A 15,856-nucleotide genomic window follows, 5' to 3' on the forward strand; every position below is an offset into this window, starting at 1 on the left:
GCAAGCCACTTACCTAAGATAGTAGAGCAAGTAAGTGACTTAGCTAAGAATAGAACCCAGGGTGCTTTTACTTCTGTTTAATTTCTACCATTCCACACTTATCAACCCATGTCAGCTCTCACAGACTCATAAATCAAGGCAAAAAATGAAAGCTGTGTATAAACTGAGGTTTTAAGACATCTATTACTTCTTTCCTCCATTGTTTTAAAAAAGAAATTTTAAGTGGATGCATATTTATAGAACTTTACCACTCCAGACAAGTGAGGAGATGGAAGAGACAGGGTTATGGAATATTTTCAAGGCAAGACGATCCTTTAAATTTTAAGTACATTCTCAAACGCAAACCAAGTGCTCCCTCTGAGTTCTTCACCAGATGTTCTTCATCTCGGATTCAATGCATGGGTGAGGGTTTGCTTGAGATGTGCACATTAATTGCTGGCATGTAAAAGGAAGTGCTGGTAAAGTGTTTGAAAGTGGTTCTGTCTCTTAAAAAGATTAAAAGTTTCCTTCCAGAACTTGGTTTCCATTAATGATTGGCTGAGTAAATATTTTCAAGTAGACAGAGCAGAGATTATGTCTTATATCATCTTAGAACCAAATAAAGAGCCACAAAAGGCTTACAGAAACCGTGGACTTGGACTTTTTCATCACACATAGGAGAAATTAAGGCTCAAACAGATTAACTGATTTATCTGACATTAGTAAGTGGACCAGCTGCGACTAGACGCAAAGCGTCTGAGTCCTGAGTTATGGTTCTTTCTAGTGTTCAAAGCAGACCCCATGTACATAGTGGGTATTTGATAAATGTTTGTTGATTGACAGCTTAGACCATTCTACCCACATAAGATGATTAAGGCTTTATCATTTTTCAGACTAAAGGGGAAGTTGGAATCACATCTCTGATTCAACTTAAGCTAAGTTTACTGGCTTAGGAGTTGGGGGAACAGATGCTTGTCTTGATCTCACTGCTTCCTCACCCCATGATCTTAGACAAATGACTTTACGACTCTAAGCCCCAGTTTTCTCCTTTGAAAAATGTGGTTGTAGAGAGGATGAAATGAGTAAAAGATGAAATGACCTTAGCCCATTGTCTGGGACACAAGGAAAATAACTAATAACTTCATCATAGGGTGGCCTTCCACATAAAGCCTAAATCCTGGATATTTTTGAAGAGCTGGTTTTAAAAGTGACGATTAAAGACAAGCACTATCTCACATGAAATCATTGAGCATCCCCCCATCCCTCAAAAACAAAAAATAACAACAACAACAACAACAACAAAAACAAAAAAACAAAAAACATGGATCCTAGAGATACAAAGACCCTTAAGAGGTCCAAACACCTGTTCTCCATCTCAGGAAATGAGACAGAAACAAGGACTGTGATGCAACATTCACCTTCCAGCAAAATACATATGAAAATACTTAGGAGTATGCCCAATTCCCACGCCAATCTGCTATAATTTCATCTCTTTTTCATTCACCAAAAAAGCAATCAGAATGCTTGAATCTGCTTCAACTTCATAGAAAATGGAAATCATTAGCAAACTTAGGTTCTTCTATCTTCATAGTAATAAGTGAGTTTCTTACAGCTATTCACATCCAACCTTGTTCATTTACTGATGGGGAGGCTAAGTTTCATAGGTTAGGGTCAAACATGAGAAGTGTTACCAGATTTAAGCCTATTTGTTCCTTGCTTATCACACTACATCAATTCTGCCTTGTTGAGATGATTCTATAATCTCCAGAAGTGATTAGAGCCTGAGGAACTTTCTCCTTCCACTCCAGGTCTTTCTGACGCTCTGAACATCCCTCCACCACCTATCCACTTGATCAACTTCCTATGGAGAAGGCGTACTTACATGTCTTTGAATCTTCTATTGAGGTGTAGGAGAGATGCCACGTCATCCTGGAGAGGAGGGTCTCGGACCACTTTATACTGCAGAGGCTTACACTCCAGGCAGAGTGGGCTGTCTGCAACAGAGGTCAACATGGCAGCATCGATCTCCAGATGTTCATCCAATGTGTAGATCTGGATGCCATACACCTCCTCGCCCACATCCTGGAGTCTGATGGTCAGTGGAATGTCACAGAAAACATTCTGAGGGCCCAGGGAGATGTTCACTCCACTGACAGTCAACAATTTGATGTCATTGACAGCTCCACTAGAGTCCCAGTCAGTGGAGACAAAGGTCACCCAGATAGCCAGAGACTCAGGAACTACGGGGTACCGGAATTCCAGCTCGAGGTAGCAGCCTTGTGGCTCAGGGCAGGCTGGAGGGACTGTGTGTGGGTTGACAGCTGAATTTGGGCTCCAGGTGCGGACACTGGACTTACAGGGCTGTTCCACATCTGGATGACCTATGGAGAAGATGGGAGGGAATGAGTTCCTCAGTCAGGACCTTCGTTCTGGTCATTAGAATTTCCCACAGACCCCATAAGAGACTGGTCTGATGAGAATGTAGAAAAATGAGAGAGAATTCTAGTGTTGTGATTAATCTTTTGTATACATAGCATCCAGTTTCTCCCCACCCCTGGAAAACAGATCTCGGATGAATCACCAGACATTTGGTCAAACTGCATTCAAATAAGTGTCTTACTATTGAGTTGATGTCCAAGATTCTCTTCCTAATCTTTCACTTGACAACTTTGCTCCTTAGCATAAAAATCATGTATGTCCCATGAACATGTTTAATTTTTTGCAAGGGATTCATTTCTAAAGTGAGGAAACTAAGGCTCAGAAATGTGGAGTGAATGGACCAAGTTCATAAACTTGAAGTGTCAAGGTCAGCCTTAGAACCCAGATTGACCTCATTCAGAAGTCCTTATAGTTCATTCTTTTTCATGTTGGATGTGGAGTCACTAAAATAAGTTAGAATCTATGTGCTGGTATAGCCTTTGTGACGTCCTGCTTGGACTGAAAGAAACACCAGAAAACCCTGAGCAAAGAGGAGGTAAGCAAGGGTAGCATCCACCCCTTGGACTGGAGATCTGGGAGGAAATAGCCATGAAAAGCTGGAAAGCTCTGGAGCCACCTTATCTGTCTTCCTCCCTTTCCCTACGTGAGGTCATTCCATACCACTGAGCTTCTCTGAGCTCTTTCCAGTCTGATTCAGGAAGGGGAGGGCTGGGCCAGGAGGGGGAAGAGAGGGATTCTTCTACTCTTTCCCCAGGGAGATGATGCCTCATTCCCAACTGACCTCAGCCTGCCATGACTTCTGAATTTTTCTCTGCTGAAATCACATCTAGACCCTCAGAGAGCTCTTCCCTGCACTACTGAGAAAAGTAACCAGGACTCAACTCAGCAATTGGCTCTAACTTGCTTATGGGAGTCTAGTTACAGAGCATCTGGTAAGGGTAGAATGGGGGACATTCAGGTTGTGCTATCAGCCATACTCCTTTTCATGTTTGGTATCAGTGGTTGGTGGCTATGGGGGTGAGGACACCGGACATTTCTAAAGCAAAAAGGAAAAAAAAAGTGATCTTTGTTTGAAAACACCTTTTAGTAATGTCACAAGGTCCAGGCAGCAGGTATAGGAATCAGCACCAAATGAGTATTAGAAAGCCACGTGGGGTAGAAAAGCAACTCTAGAAAAAGCTGTAAATGCCTCCAACCTCTTTGGCTCTCCCAAGACAAGGAAGAAGAGAGAAGACACCAAGTGGAGATGGAGAAGAGGAGAAAAGGGAACAAGGGAAATGCACAGACTTTTGAAAATATAAGTCATCAAAACAAGAAGAGATGGCTATAAATATAAGATTCCCTCCAACCCTCCTTGACTAGGTTCATTCATTATTCACAACAACTGCTGGCTAGAAGCAACCTTTAGTTTAAATGAAAAGCACAAATAAAACTTCCTGCCTAGCTGAAGCTCTTCCCCTGTCTACTCCCCAACCCACTGGATTTCTGACTCAGGTTTTGTGGATGGTGGGCCCATGTGTATTACTTGTTCATTCAGTAAACATTATTGAGGGCAAAACTTTACAGTATATGAAGCACATTCCTTAATGATTAGTGAACTCATCTGATTGTCATCAAAACCCTGAAGAATGGGTAACATTCCTGTCTGTTTTACAGGTCTATTTCACTCTATGCCATTGAGTCTTTGCTTAATACATTGCAAGCAACAGATGCTCAATCAGTATTTGTTAAGTGAAGAACATTCTACCTTGTGAATACAGAGTTAAAAAAACAAAGTTACTGCATGGATTAGAGCCTGCTGCCTGGAGGTGGGTGCCAGGTGAGTGCTCCACCCCTCCATGGGCTTTCTCCCAGAATTGGCAAGGGATAAAATGATCTTTCTCCCTTCCTTGGAGAAAATGACTATCAGTGGTGGGAAGCCACAGGAGAGCAAAGATGACAAATCTGTTTGGCTCATCCTTCCTCCCTGGTTTCTTGTTAATCAACAGGGACCAAATGCTTTCCAAAGGACAAGAAGGTGAGCCTGGTCATTATGCTCCAGTAAGTAAACAGGAGTAGCAATCTTAGGGAAGCTTATCCATGTCTGGTTATTAGAGACAGACCCTGAGTTGTAAAGAACAGCCACAAGGGTCATGAAGTCCAGCCCATCCCCAAAGCAGCAATCCCTGCCATAACACCAGGCTTCAGGAATCGAGCATCCTCTACGTGCAGGCACCGTGCCAAACGCATTACATGCCTCAGCTCCTTTCATGCTGGCAGTAAGTCTATGACGCAGGTTTTATGAAACTCTTTTTACAGAAGAGGAAACTGAGACTCAGATGGTTAAGTAATCCCTGGTGGGGAGTAGAATATTATGTGATACTGTTGGTCCAGGCAGTGTGCCAGGCTTTGAAGCAATGAAAGTTGGGTTAAAATGTCAACTATACAGCTTCTCATTGTTACCTACTGTACTGTTACCTACCTCACGGGGTTGCTGTAAAATGCAAATGGAACGAGATCACTAATAAATGCTCACCAATATATTAAGCTTGATCCTGAAAAGGAAGGAAGAACTAACGAGGAAAATCTTGGTAGGGGGAGGAATTCTAAGCAAAGAGAAGAGTGGAGAGAGAGGGTGAGCTAAGGTGACCCTGGTTTGCAGAGTGATGGGAGAAGAGCAAATGCTGAGGCTGGAAAGATGCGTTAGGAAGCGTCTTATATGTCACATTAAGGAAAGTGAGTGTCAAAGGAGACCGATGAAGAGGTACAGAGGAACGTTAGATTTGCTTTTAGAAAATTCACTACTGGGAGAATGTTATGGTTTAGATGTAAGGTGTCCCCAAAGACATGAAAGAAAATTTAGAGATGAAATGATTGGGTTATAAGAGGCTTAACATAACCAGGGCATTAATCCCCCGATAGGGATTAACTTGGTAGTAACGGTAGGCAGGTAGGGGCCCTGGGGTATGTCTTTGGGGTTTATATTTTGTCGTGGTGAGGAGAACTCTCTTTCTCTCTGTCGCTGCTTCCTGGTGCAATGCCCTAACTTGCTTTCCTACACTCTACACTTCCACTATGTTGTCCTGCCTCACCTCAGTCCCCAAGGAATGGAGTCCACTGTCTATGGGCTGAGACCTCTGAAACCTTGAGCCCCCAAATAAACTTTTCCTCCTTTAACTGTTCTTGGTATGTCTTTTGGCCATAGCAGCAGAAAAGCTGACTAAAACAGAGACACAGGTACTATGTACCCCTCCAACCATCTGTCCATCTTAGCATTCAAAGAATAATTATTGAGTGCCAGGTCTGTGTCCAGAGAAAGGCTAGCTCCCGGGGGAACAGGATTCTAGACTCTGACTTCATGAAGCTTCCAGTCTGGCAAGGTTCGGAGACTCTTGCATTAACAGACAGGATACAACTAGGGCTGGGGCAAAGATAGCATCAGAGATGACAAGTCAGAGTTGCTAAGGAGGAAAATAGACAGGGCTGGAAGATTGATTGGGTATGTTTTTGAGGCAGGGAGAGGGGCCAAGAAAAAGGAACCAATAGTAGAAGAAAGAAAGGAGGGAATACTCTGGAAAGCAGTATGAAGATTCCTCAGAAAACTTGGAATGGAACTACCCTTTGACCCAGTTATCCCACTCCTTGGAATATATCCAGAGGAGTTAATCAGCCTACTATAGTGACTCACCCACATCAATATCCACATCAACTAAACTATGGAACCTACTTAAGTGTCCTTCAACAGATGAAATGGATAAAGAAAATATGGTACACATACCCAATGGAACATTACTCAGCCATAAAGAAGAATGAAGTTATGGTATTTGCTGCTAACTGGATGGGACTGGAGGCTATCATGCTAAGTGAAATAAGCCAATCCTAAAAAATCCTTTGTCTCTCTGATATGACAAAGCTAACTCTCAATAGGTGGGGGTTGGGGGAAGGATGAGTAGAGGTTCTCTGGATTGGATGGGGAGATGGGGGAAAGAAAGGGGAGATGGGAACAAGAAAGACAGTAGAATAAATTGGACATAATTTTCCTATGTTCATATATGAACACATGACCAGTGTGACTCCACATCATGTACAATTACAAGAATGGGAAGTTATACTCCATGTATGTATGATATGTCAAAATACATTCTAGTGCCTTATATAACTAAAAAGAACAAATTTTTAAAAAGTAGGGAAGGAAGAAAGAAAGGGGAAAAGGAGAGATAGAACCAAGGAGGAAACAGCAGGGAAGAAAGAGAAGTCCAAAGTCCTCATCATTAATAATGTATGTGGTAACGAAACGTACATATGGTAACTGAATGAAAGGCTCCATGTTGATATAAGCTGATGGAGTGAGGTCACAGATGTGTGCAGAGATGTATTTATACATATTATGCTGCTCTGAATTTACATCATGATGCTCTGTATAGACACCTTCTCTGTCTATCTGTACACTGGAACTGATGACAGGAATATTGTTATAAAAACTTGGTGCCAGGGCTTTTTCTAGATGTATAGATGAGCACCCTGAAATAGTCTGGCCAGAACAATGAAGAAAAAAATGAACAAATAAGAAAAAAATGGAAACAATTAGTGCCATGTGTCAGTCTCTCATGGTAAACCCAACACTTGGAATGCACAAGTAATCTTAAATGGGATTTGCACCTGCCAGACCCAGTTCCCTAATCCCGGGCCATATGTGTATTGTGGGAAATACCTCAGGAAGTATCCCTCTGTGAGACCATTCCTGCTCAAGAAATAGGAGTGCATCCACTTTCTGTGAACAAAAGGAGGAAGTCTGTGACCATCTACCTTCTTTGAAATTAAGTTAATGGAGCACAATAGACATCCAACAAATAGCTGTTCAATGTAGAACCTTCTGTCTTCTTAGTGTGAAATTAAAAAAGGAGTTACAGCTCTACTGTTAGAGCTGGGAAAGACACTGTAATCCCACTGTCCATTCTGTGGGCAAGAGTTGTGAAGGGACTCACTCAGGTCCTGGATTATGTTGACGGAGGGGCTGGGACCAAGGTGTGGTCCTCCTCATCTCCTGCCCTCCAACTGTACTTTTTATTCCAAACCCCACAGATACGTCTGGCATCACTTATGAATCTGGGAGTTTTCTGTTAGTTTGGCAAGTCCAAAAACTTAAACACACAAAGATAAATAGGATGAAAATGAGTTGAGAAAGAAATTGCAGAGTTTGGCTCATGGAAAAGTTTATTTCTTCAAGGATATTAAAAGAGTCTGAGCCAAACGGATCACAGAGCCTGTAATAGGATGCTCTAAAAAAAGAACGGTGTCTTTCCCTGGCCGGCATGTGCTAAATTTACATAGGAGGAAAACCCAGAGTGTCTGGGTTTCCTTGGAGGCCCGAGTCAGCTCAGGAAACCAGGGGATTCTGCGCTTGCAGTGGAACCCCGTATCGCAGGTCACACGTTAAGAGGGTCGGGGACAAACTGACAGTTGGTTTGGATGGAGGTGTGAGGAGATGTCTGGAAATTGTGTCACTCAAACAAGAAGTAGAACAAGCCAACATGATGCTAGCCAGAGAAGCATCAGGGAGATCCTTGCTGATTCCACCTCCCGAATCTCTCTCCACTCCTTCAACTCCTCTCCATTCTTACTTCCACAAATCTCACCCAGGGTACCACCGTTCCACGCCTGGATCCAGGTACAGCCACTCATCATTCCCTGTCTTCCTGGACTTTCCACCCTTCATCGTTTCTCTGCGGAACTGCTCAAGCAATCTTTATAACATGCACACCTCACCATAAACACAACCAGACCAAGGTATGTGGTGTCCGGTCACCGCCCTCAGGGAGAATTCAAACCCATCTTCACCTGGTCATTTTCCACCTCACCTACAGAACCTCTCCTGGCCCCACCACGCTCTCATGCTTTACACCCATTTAAACTTGTACAGAATTTCACAGGCTCTCCTACATAGTCCATATCTATTGGTAGCTACCATATTATAAACAAGAAGCAAGAATTTTAAAACTCATGATTACAAATGTGCCTTCTCTTGGTTAGCCATCAGAGCACTAAGAACATCATATATTACACATCCAAAGGAAAACCTCACTGTATTCTCTGAAGAGAATGAAAGTGAAACAGGCAAATGATATCCTAGTGATATCATGAAAACAATTCTGACTTTGAGGATACCATGAAAACCCTTCCAGAAAGCCTCTGGATCATGTTTAGAAAACTGCTGCTCTAAACATATTAAGAGTTCTTTACATTCTCAAATGTACTTTGTGACATTTCATGGGGAGCCTATGTCTCCTACCTACTGGTCCCCAACTCTTCACAACTAATGACATAGTTCTCTTTACATTGAATGGTCACGGCCCACTTGCTCATCTGACTGCTCTGGCAGACGGTCAGGGCACCCTTGCCCTCTACCCAGGACAGAACTCAGCCCCATCCTGAGGCCGTCTCAGTTGAGAATAGGTTTATTCTATGAAAGTATGTAAAATATTGCCAGTTATCAGGGACACACACAGCTTCTGCTGTGACATCTCAGAATGAGTTTGGTAGGGGTGAAAAAATTCCAACCAAAAATTTAAGGAAGAACTTTCTAAAAAAAATGAAGCTATATAACAGGGTACCGGGGAGCCTCAGTGAGGAAGTACATAGAGGGGATTCCTGCACTGGGTGGGGACCGGAGCCGGATGACCCCAGGCATCCCTTCCAACTCTGACAGCGTGTGATTCTGCGAGGCTGAGCCGAGGGTTTCTCCCAGACATCCCTCTTGCTTTACATTCCAGATGGGTTTGTTTAGAGTTCCCGAGTTCAACTCTCATTTTTATTTTAAGCTACTTTAGAAAAATAAAGTACAGTGCCATCATTTTTCAACTCGGCTTTCCTCTCTGATCTCTCCCCTCGCTTTAGTCTATCTCTGGCTTTCCCTTTTCAACCTTCTTTCTAAAAATACAGAGGATAGCAGAGAAGTTCTCACTGGTGCTCAATGAGGAGACAGATTCTGCTTCCTCTGATGAGCTGGTGTAATAGTGTCCCCACCCAGTGACTATTGGCATGAGCTGACCTGCACAACAGCAAGAATTCCTGGGTGGGGTCAGGCTCCATATGCAAGTCTCTGAGGGACAGGAATGGGGAGATAGAGAAGGGCTTGAGGAAGACGTAGGGTCTCTGCCATCCTGGCCTCAGGGTCAAGTGACAGATGGCACTTGGCAAAGGTGTTCTCTTAGTTACCGTAGAGAACAGAGCAGCTGTTTTCTATATAAAGTAATTATTCTGTAAGAAAGCACAGTTGTTGGCCCTTTGGAAGGCCTGAGAGACAACCCCAAGCAGGGTAGAGTCTGATGATGGGTGCAGCCCAGAACAGTGGCCATGGCGGGGAGAGCTTTCCTTAAGCGTCTTGTAGGTAAATGGATCTCCAAAAAGAGGTACAAGGAAGACATTAAAAGAAATATGTGTGACACATGTGAGTATGCCCTGGAAGTCTCAGAAATAACTGAAGAAAAATCAAAGATTATTGACACCTCAAAGACCTCAAACAGGTGCATCAACTAAGGGGACCTTGTTTGTACCCACAGACAGCTGAAGTCTGGAGGCTACATAAACACCTTTGCATCTTTATCAGGTATGTGGCCTCTTGGTGCCTCATTTCCTCACTGGTGTCATGAAAATAACATACTTAGGCCAACGTAAGTGCTCCAAATATTTGTTGAATGAGTGACTGCGTGAATACTGGCCTTTCAAGGTGATCATAAGATCAAAGGAGATGGTATAGGGGAAAGACCATAATAAATCACTGAATGCCATATAGGAAAGACTTGTTCTTCGCACACCTCCTTGTCAATCAGTATCCAGAAAACTGGCTTACCTTCGGCTTCCCGAGGGCTCCAGTATCCTGATGGGCCACAGGGCATTGGAGAGGAGGCGTTGAAGGCATACTGCACCAGGATCCTCCCTTCCAGGCAAAGGTCACATGCTGATCCCAATTCTCTAGGAGGCCAAGGAAAGAGGGGAAATGCACAGACTTAGGAACAGTTGAATGAGCAACTGATGGGACTAGACCAAAGCAAACATGGCAGAAGACACACATTTTATATCACACACACACACACACACACACACACACACACACACACACACCTCTCCCAATGTATGCTAAGGTTCAGAAAAAATGACTATAAGAGAAATTTCTCCCATTGCCTAAGACCTCATATGGGCCAAAGTGGCTCCTGTCCGGATGGTGCATATGCTTTTCTCATTTGAAGCAGCACAGAACCAATAAGCCAGAGGCCCGTCACCTGCAGTAATTTTAATTTCATCTGGCTGAGAATTTGCCATGTGGTTGTGAGAAAATCTGTTGCTTCATCTTGTCCTCAAAAGTGACTCTTTTAACAATATTCAGCAGGTACCTACTAGGTGCCGGGTGCAATCCTGTGTCATAGGCATTAAATATGAATAAGGCATGGATCCCTCATCTGAAGCTAAGTGATCTGGATGAGATGATGCTCGGGGAACCTTCCAGCCCTGACATTCTGGGGATGGATGAGTCACTCCTTAACTTAACAGTCAAAAACAGTTTCTGAACTATGCCATCTAATTCATTTTAGCAGCTTTCCAGGGGAAGAGCCAATCCCTCAATGGGACCAGCCCCAGAAGTGGAATATTATGGTGGCTTCCCCTACTGCCTTGTGTATCTGGATTCAATCTCCCTTTGGCCATAACAGCCCTCTGGGATCCTACTTGCTCTCTAAATTTCTCTGCAGAGAAATTGTGGGGAAGGCAAAAGGATGAGTATTTTCCTGCCGTATGACTGTGGATCCCAAACCCTACATAACTGAGTGAACTCTACAGAGGAATTAGAAACTGAATCTAGAGATATCCAGCAATAGCCCCGCCTAACTCTTCATTTCTTAAAATGCAATGTCCTGCTGTTTCTCAACCTAAAAGGAATCTCTGTGCTTCGGCTACCTGAAAGGACACAATGAAGAGCCAGATTGTTAAGTGTTAGGGCTCTCCCATCTCAGGGAAACTCCCTGTGCCTCCAGGCTCCAGTGGTAAGGAAGACATGCATGTGAGCATCACAGTCTGACTCTGCCCCCTACACAGTGGCCAGATCGTCCCCAAACCTCAATCTCAATGGGCCATGCTTACTTCATTGGGTAAGTCCAGCCCCCAATAACCCATACTATGGCATCCAACACCCCAGAGAACTGTTCTCCCCATCACTCTGGCCTTGTTTCTCTCTGCTGATAGGCTCTGGTGAGCTGCCACATTGAGTCATGTTGTCCTCTCCCCCAATCCTTGCTTCTGTCACCTCATCCTTCAAGGTTCTCCTTGGATATCATTTCTTATATGAAGACAAATGAATTTCTCTCAGTAGTCTATGAGGTTCTTAAGGACACAGTCCATATTTTAGGGTTCTGTGTTTCTCCCAGGGCCAAGGATAACTTATTTCATAGTGTTGACCATCATATGTAGTTAATGGATAGATGGATGAATAAATATCGGTCACTCAGATGCACTGCTAATATTTATGGCTAACCTAATCCAGACCTTCAAAATTCACGTTCTGCATTCTCAGGCGTATAATTGCAAGTGCCAAGCTATACAACAGGTAGAAATTTTGCAAGCACAATAATATTCAATGATAGGAGAACAATGAAAAAAAAAAACTATGGTTAATCTGTTGAATGGAAGGCAAGAAGTTATTATGAAAGCATTTATAAAAATTATGCAATTTTATGCAAAATGTGTAAACTATAATATTAAGATGAAAAATTCATATTCAAAGCTGAATTTGCAAATGTCTCAACACTATTGAAATAATCTATATGACAAAATATTATTGTTAGTTGTTTCTGAATGGTGGAACTTAGAGTGATTGATTTCCTCCCTTGTGCTTATTCTTCTTGGTTTTTGAAATTTTCTGTACATTTTAAATGCATGTAAGTTATTCTCATAAGAGCAATAATAATAATTATATAAATGTACTTGTTGGGAATGAATTAGGGGTGGAGAGAGAAACTTGTTCAGCATTGTTAATGAGGGCAATTTCCTTAGACTGACTGTAATCCATGCACAGCAACTCTGAGTCACACGACTAGCTTTAGGGTGACAATGAGACTACAAATGTCCTGGAATGGGTTCAGGAACCATTGACCTTAATGGTCACAGGGTTTTTCTTTCTATTTCCTTTAGATGTTTTCTTTACATGATACACACAAAATCACCTGAATTTCATTGAATTCTCAACATATCCCAGGTCCCTAAGAAATGCTCAGATGAATGAACAAACCATCAACAGACCAAGAGCAAATGGGTGACATCCTACACATCCTGGGAGTACATGTGCTTCCTACCTTTGACATTTATTTGATTTTCATGGACACCTGTGTCTACACCCAAGCACACACTGAAGTCATATATCCACAGGATGCTAATGCTGAGAGAGATCATCTTTCTTACCCAAGTTCTGTGAGACTCAAAGCTTAAAGCTTTAAATCTGTGCTGTTCAATACAGTAGTTACCAGCCACTTGCTGCTACTTAAACTTAGGCCAATTAATAGTAAATGTAAAAATTCTGTTTTTCAATCACACTAGTTATAGTTCAAGTTCTCTTTTGCCACAGCCAGATAGTGGTTACCAACTTGGACAGGGTGGACATAGAAGATTTCCATGACCACATAAAGCCCTATTAGAAAGTGCTTCTCTAAGACATTCTTTATATAAAATGAATTAACTTGTCTCCATTACAACTAGAATTATACTGATTATGTCCTATCTTCAAGATAAGTGAAAAAAAATAGTTACTCAAATTGTTTTCTGTGTTCTGAGATATGGAAGAGAAAACTTGGTCGGGAAAGGCTAGAACCCTTTGGGCTTACAGATGAGAAGAACACTGAGGCTGAAGAGGCAGAGGGAATTGACAGGTTTGCATTCAAACCCAGGTCTCTTGGTTCCGAGGCCAGTACTTTCTCCAATACACCATAGCCAATAACTGAAACCACCCAGTCAACACATGTTTGCAAGGCAGATAAAAATAAAGGAGCTAGAAAAACCAGGGGTGGCCTTGAATTATTTATTCAGTTGCCCATGTGTGAGAACACAGGCTGTGGGAGGATCTGAATATGTTTTTTTTTTTTTTTTTTAAGGGAAACCCTTGTATTCTCTTAGACCACAGATGTGAGAACAGCAGGAGGACTTGAGCATGGCCGGGGGTGAGACGTTGGCATTGATGGATGACGTGGAAAACACAAGAGGTTTTGCAGGGAAAGGGGATTTTCAAGTAGCTAAACAGCTTCAGAAAACATTGCACAAGATGGAAGCTAAAATTGCCTGAGTGTAGAGTCTATGTGCTTGTCCTATCACAGATGTCATCTCGTTGAATTCCCCACAAAAGCCGGGTGATGTGGGCACAGTGAGCACCTTTATTTTGGAAGAAGACACAGAGGATCAGAGAAGTGAGATGGCTTACCCAACGTCCAGTCAGCCGGGAGTAACAAAGCCGAGAAGGGAAAATGGATGACTGGACATCAAAGCTTGAACACTCTGTACTAAGCCAATTTGCAGGAATGTAAACTCCAAGTGTATGGGAGAGTGATATACCTAAAATGTAGCTCTGTTTCAGCAATTTATTGAACTTGGGGACCGAGTTCCATTAGCTATAGATGACGGTTCATGTAGCTGTTAACCCTAATTAAATACGTTTCAAAAGTGTCAGTTTTAATTTAACCTATGATAACTCTGTTATGAAATCTTAGACGGCACAGAATAGCTATTGTATGAGCCTCCAGTACCAACTGACTATAGGTTATTAAAAACATATTGATTGAAGCTGAGGGCACTGTGTAATAGAGACATATCTCATTACACAACAATTAACCCTCCAATAGGCTTCCAACAATCAGATGGTATTTATTTAATGGACAATAACTGCTTTATGAAATACAAATTGAATACATACACAGGAAGCTGCATTTACAAAACTTCCATTTTTAAGTAGAATCGAGGCCAAGGACTGAGCAAAAGCCCGAAACTTCTCATCACCACAGAAAAAATAAATAAGTCTACGGGCTGCTGGAAAGCCTCCTCTGAAGTGTCACATGAGGTTTCCCAAATCCAGTGCTGAGCTCCCAGTGAGGGCAGCTGGGGCAGAAGAGAGGGAGTTTCTACAGAGAGCCCGGGAGTACGTCCCCTTCCGCGTGGATCACACTCATCCAGCGGCCCAAGAAGGCTGAGATTCAGGGACTGATGGAAATGTGGAAAATCGGAGCCTGAATTTTACATGGTGCCATGATATACCATGTTCTTAAATTTTTAAAAATTCTGTTTATAACTGACATTGAGAATTTGTGAGGTACAATGTGATGTTTTGATACATGTTTACTCTACGGAGTGATTAAACCAGGCTAATTAACAAATCTACTCCCTTTCATACTATGCATTTTGTGCCAAAAAAAATTGAAATCTACCCTTTTAGCAATTTTAGAAAATATGATGCACTATTGGGTAGTAGGATCACCATTTTTGCAATAAGATCAGGAAAGCTTATTTCTCCTGTCTAACTGCTATTGGGTACCCTTTGATCAACATCTTCCCTTCCTCAGGAACCCTCCTCCTCAGCCTCTGTTAGGCATCATTCTGCTCTCCCCTTCTATGAGTTTAACTTTAAAAAATTCCACATATAATTGAGATCGGGTGGCATTGGTCTTTCTGTATCTGGCTTATTTCAATTAGCATAATGTGTTCCAGATTCATCCATGTTGTCACAAATGACAGGATTTCCCCTCTTTTAAGGCTGAATAGTATTCTCTTGTGTATACACACCACATCCACAAAATCTTTATCCATTCATCTGATGGACAATTCTTAACTGGTTTCCATAGCTCAGCCATAATGAACAATGCTACAACGAACCATGAGAGTGTGGATAATTCTTCTCCATACTGATTTCCATCTCTGTGGATAAATACCCAGAAGAGGGATTGCAGGATCATAAGGTGTCTCTATTTTTAGTTTTCTGAGGAGCCCGCATACTGTTTTCCACAATGGCTGTATTTATTTACATTCCCACCAATAGCCTCAGAATGTTCCCTTTCTTCCACGTCTTCTCCAACCCTTGTTACCTTTTGTCTTCTTGATAATAACCATCCTAACAGTGAGAAATAATATTGTAGCTTTTCTATGCATTTCACTGATAATTAGTGACCTTGAACATGTTTTCATTTACCTTTTGGCTATCTCTATGTCTTCTTTTGAGAAGTGTCTACCAAGGTCCTTTGTTTAATGTATTTTTGTATGCACATGAGCACTCATAGAGAATCTTGAAGATGGGAGCTGTTTGTCACCCCTTTGTGGCTCATTTGCTGGAAGGTACAATACCTCCTTCATAACTCTAGTTTTGAAACAGCTTCATGGAAGCACATGGGCGTCATAGGCAAAACACTGGAAAGTATGAGTTGGAGTCCAGCCCCCACTA

The 15,856-nt window shown here is 42.3% G+C and overlaps 1 protein-coding gene across 1 annotated transcript in view; it reads right to left on the reverse strand.

Annotated features, from left to right (window-relative positions):
* PAPPA (pappalysin 1) overlaps positions 1-15,856 on the reverse strand; it is a 241,998-nt gene that overhangs the window by 161,033 nt on the left and 65,109 nt on the right. The window contains exons 6-7 of the mRNA XM_081282172.1: positions 10,247-10,368; positions 1,862-2,360 (exon numbers count right to left, since the gene is read on the reverse strand). Coding sequence (XP_081138298.1) covers positions 1,862-2,360; positions 10,247-10,368 — 621 coding nt within the window. The remainder of the gene's footprint in view (positions 1-1,861; positions 2,361-10,246; positions 10,369-15,856) is intronic.

The sequence above is a fragment of the Spermophilus citellus genome, assembly GCF_964194105.1.
Source record: "Spermophilus citellus genome assembly, chromosome: 2".
NCBI lineage: Eukaryota > Metazoa > Chordata > Mammalia > Rodentia > Sciuridae > Spermophilus > Spermophilus citellus.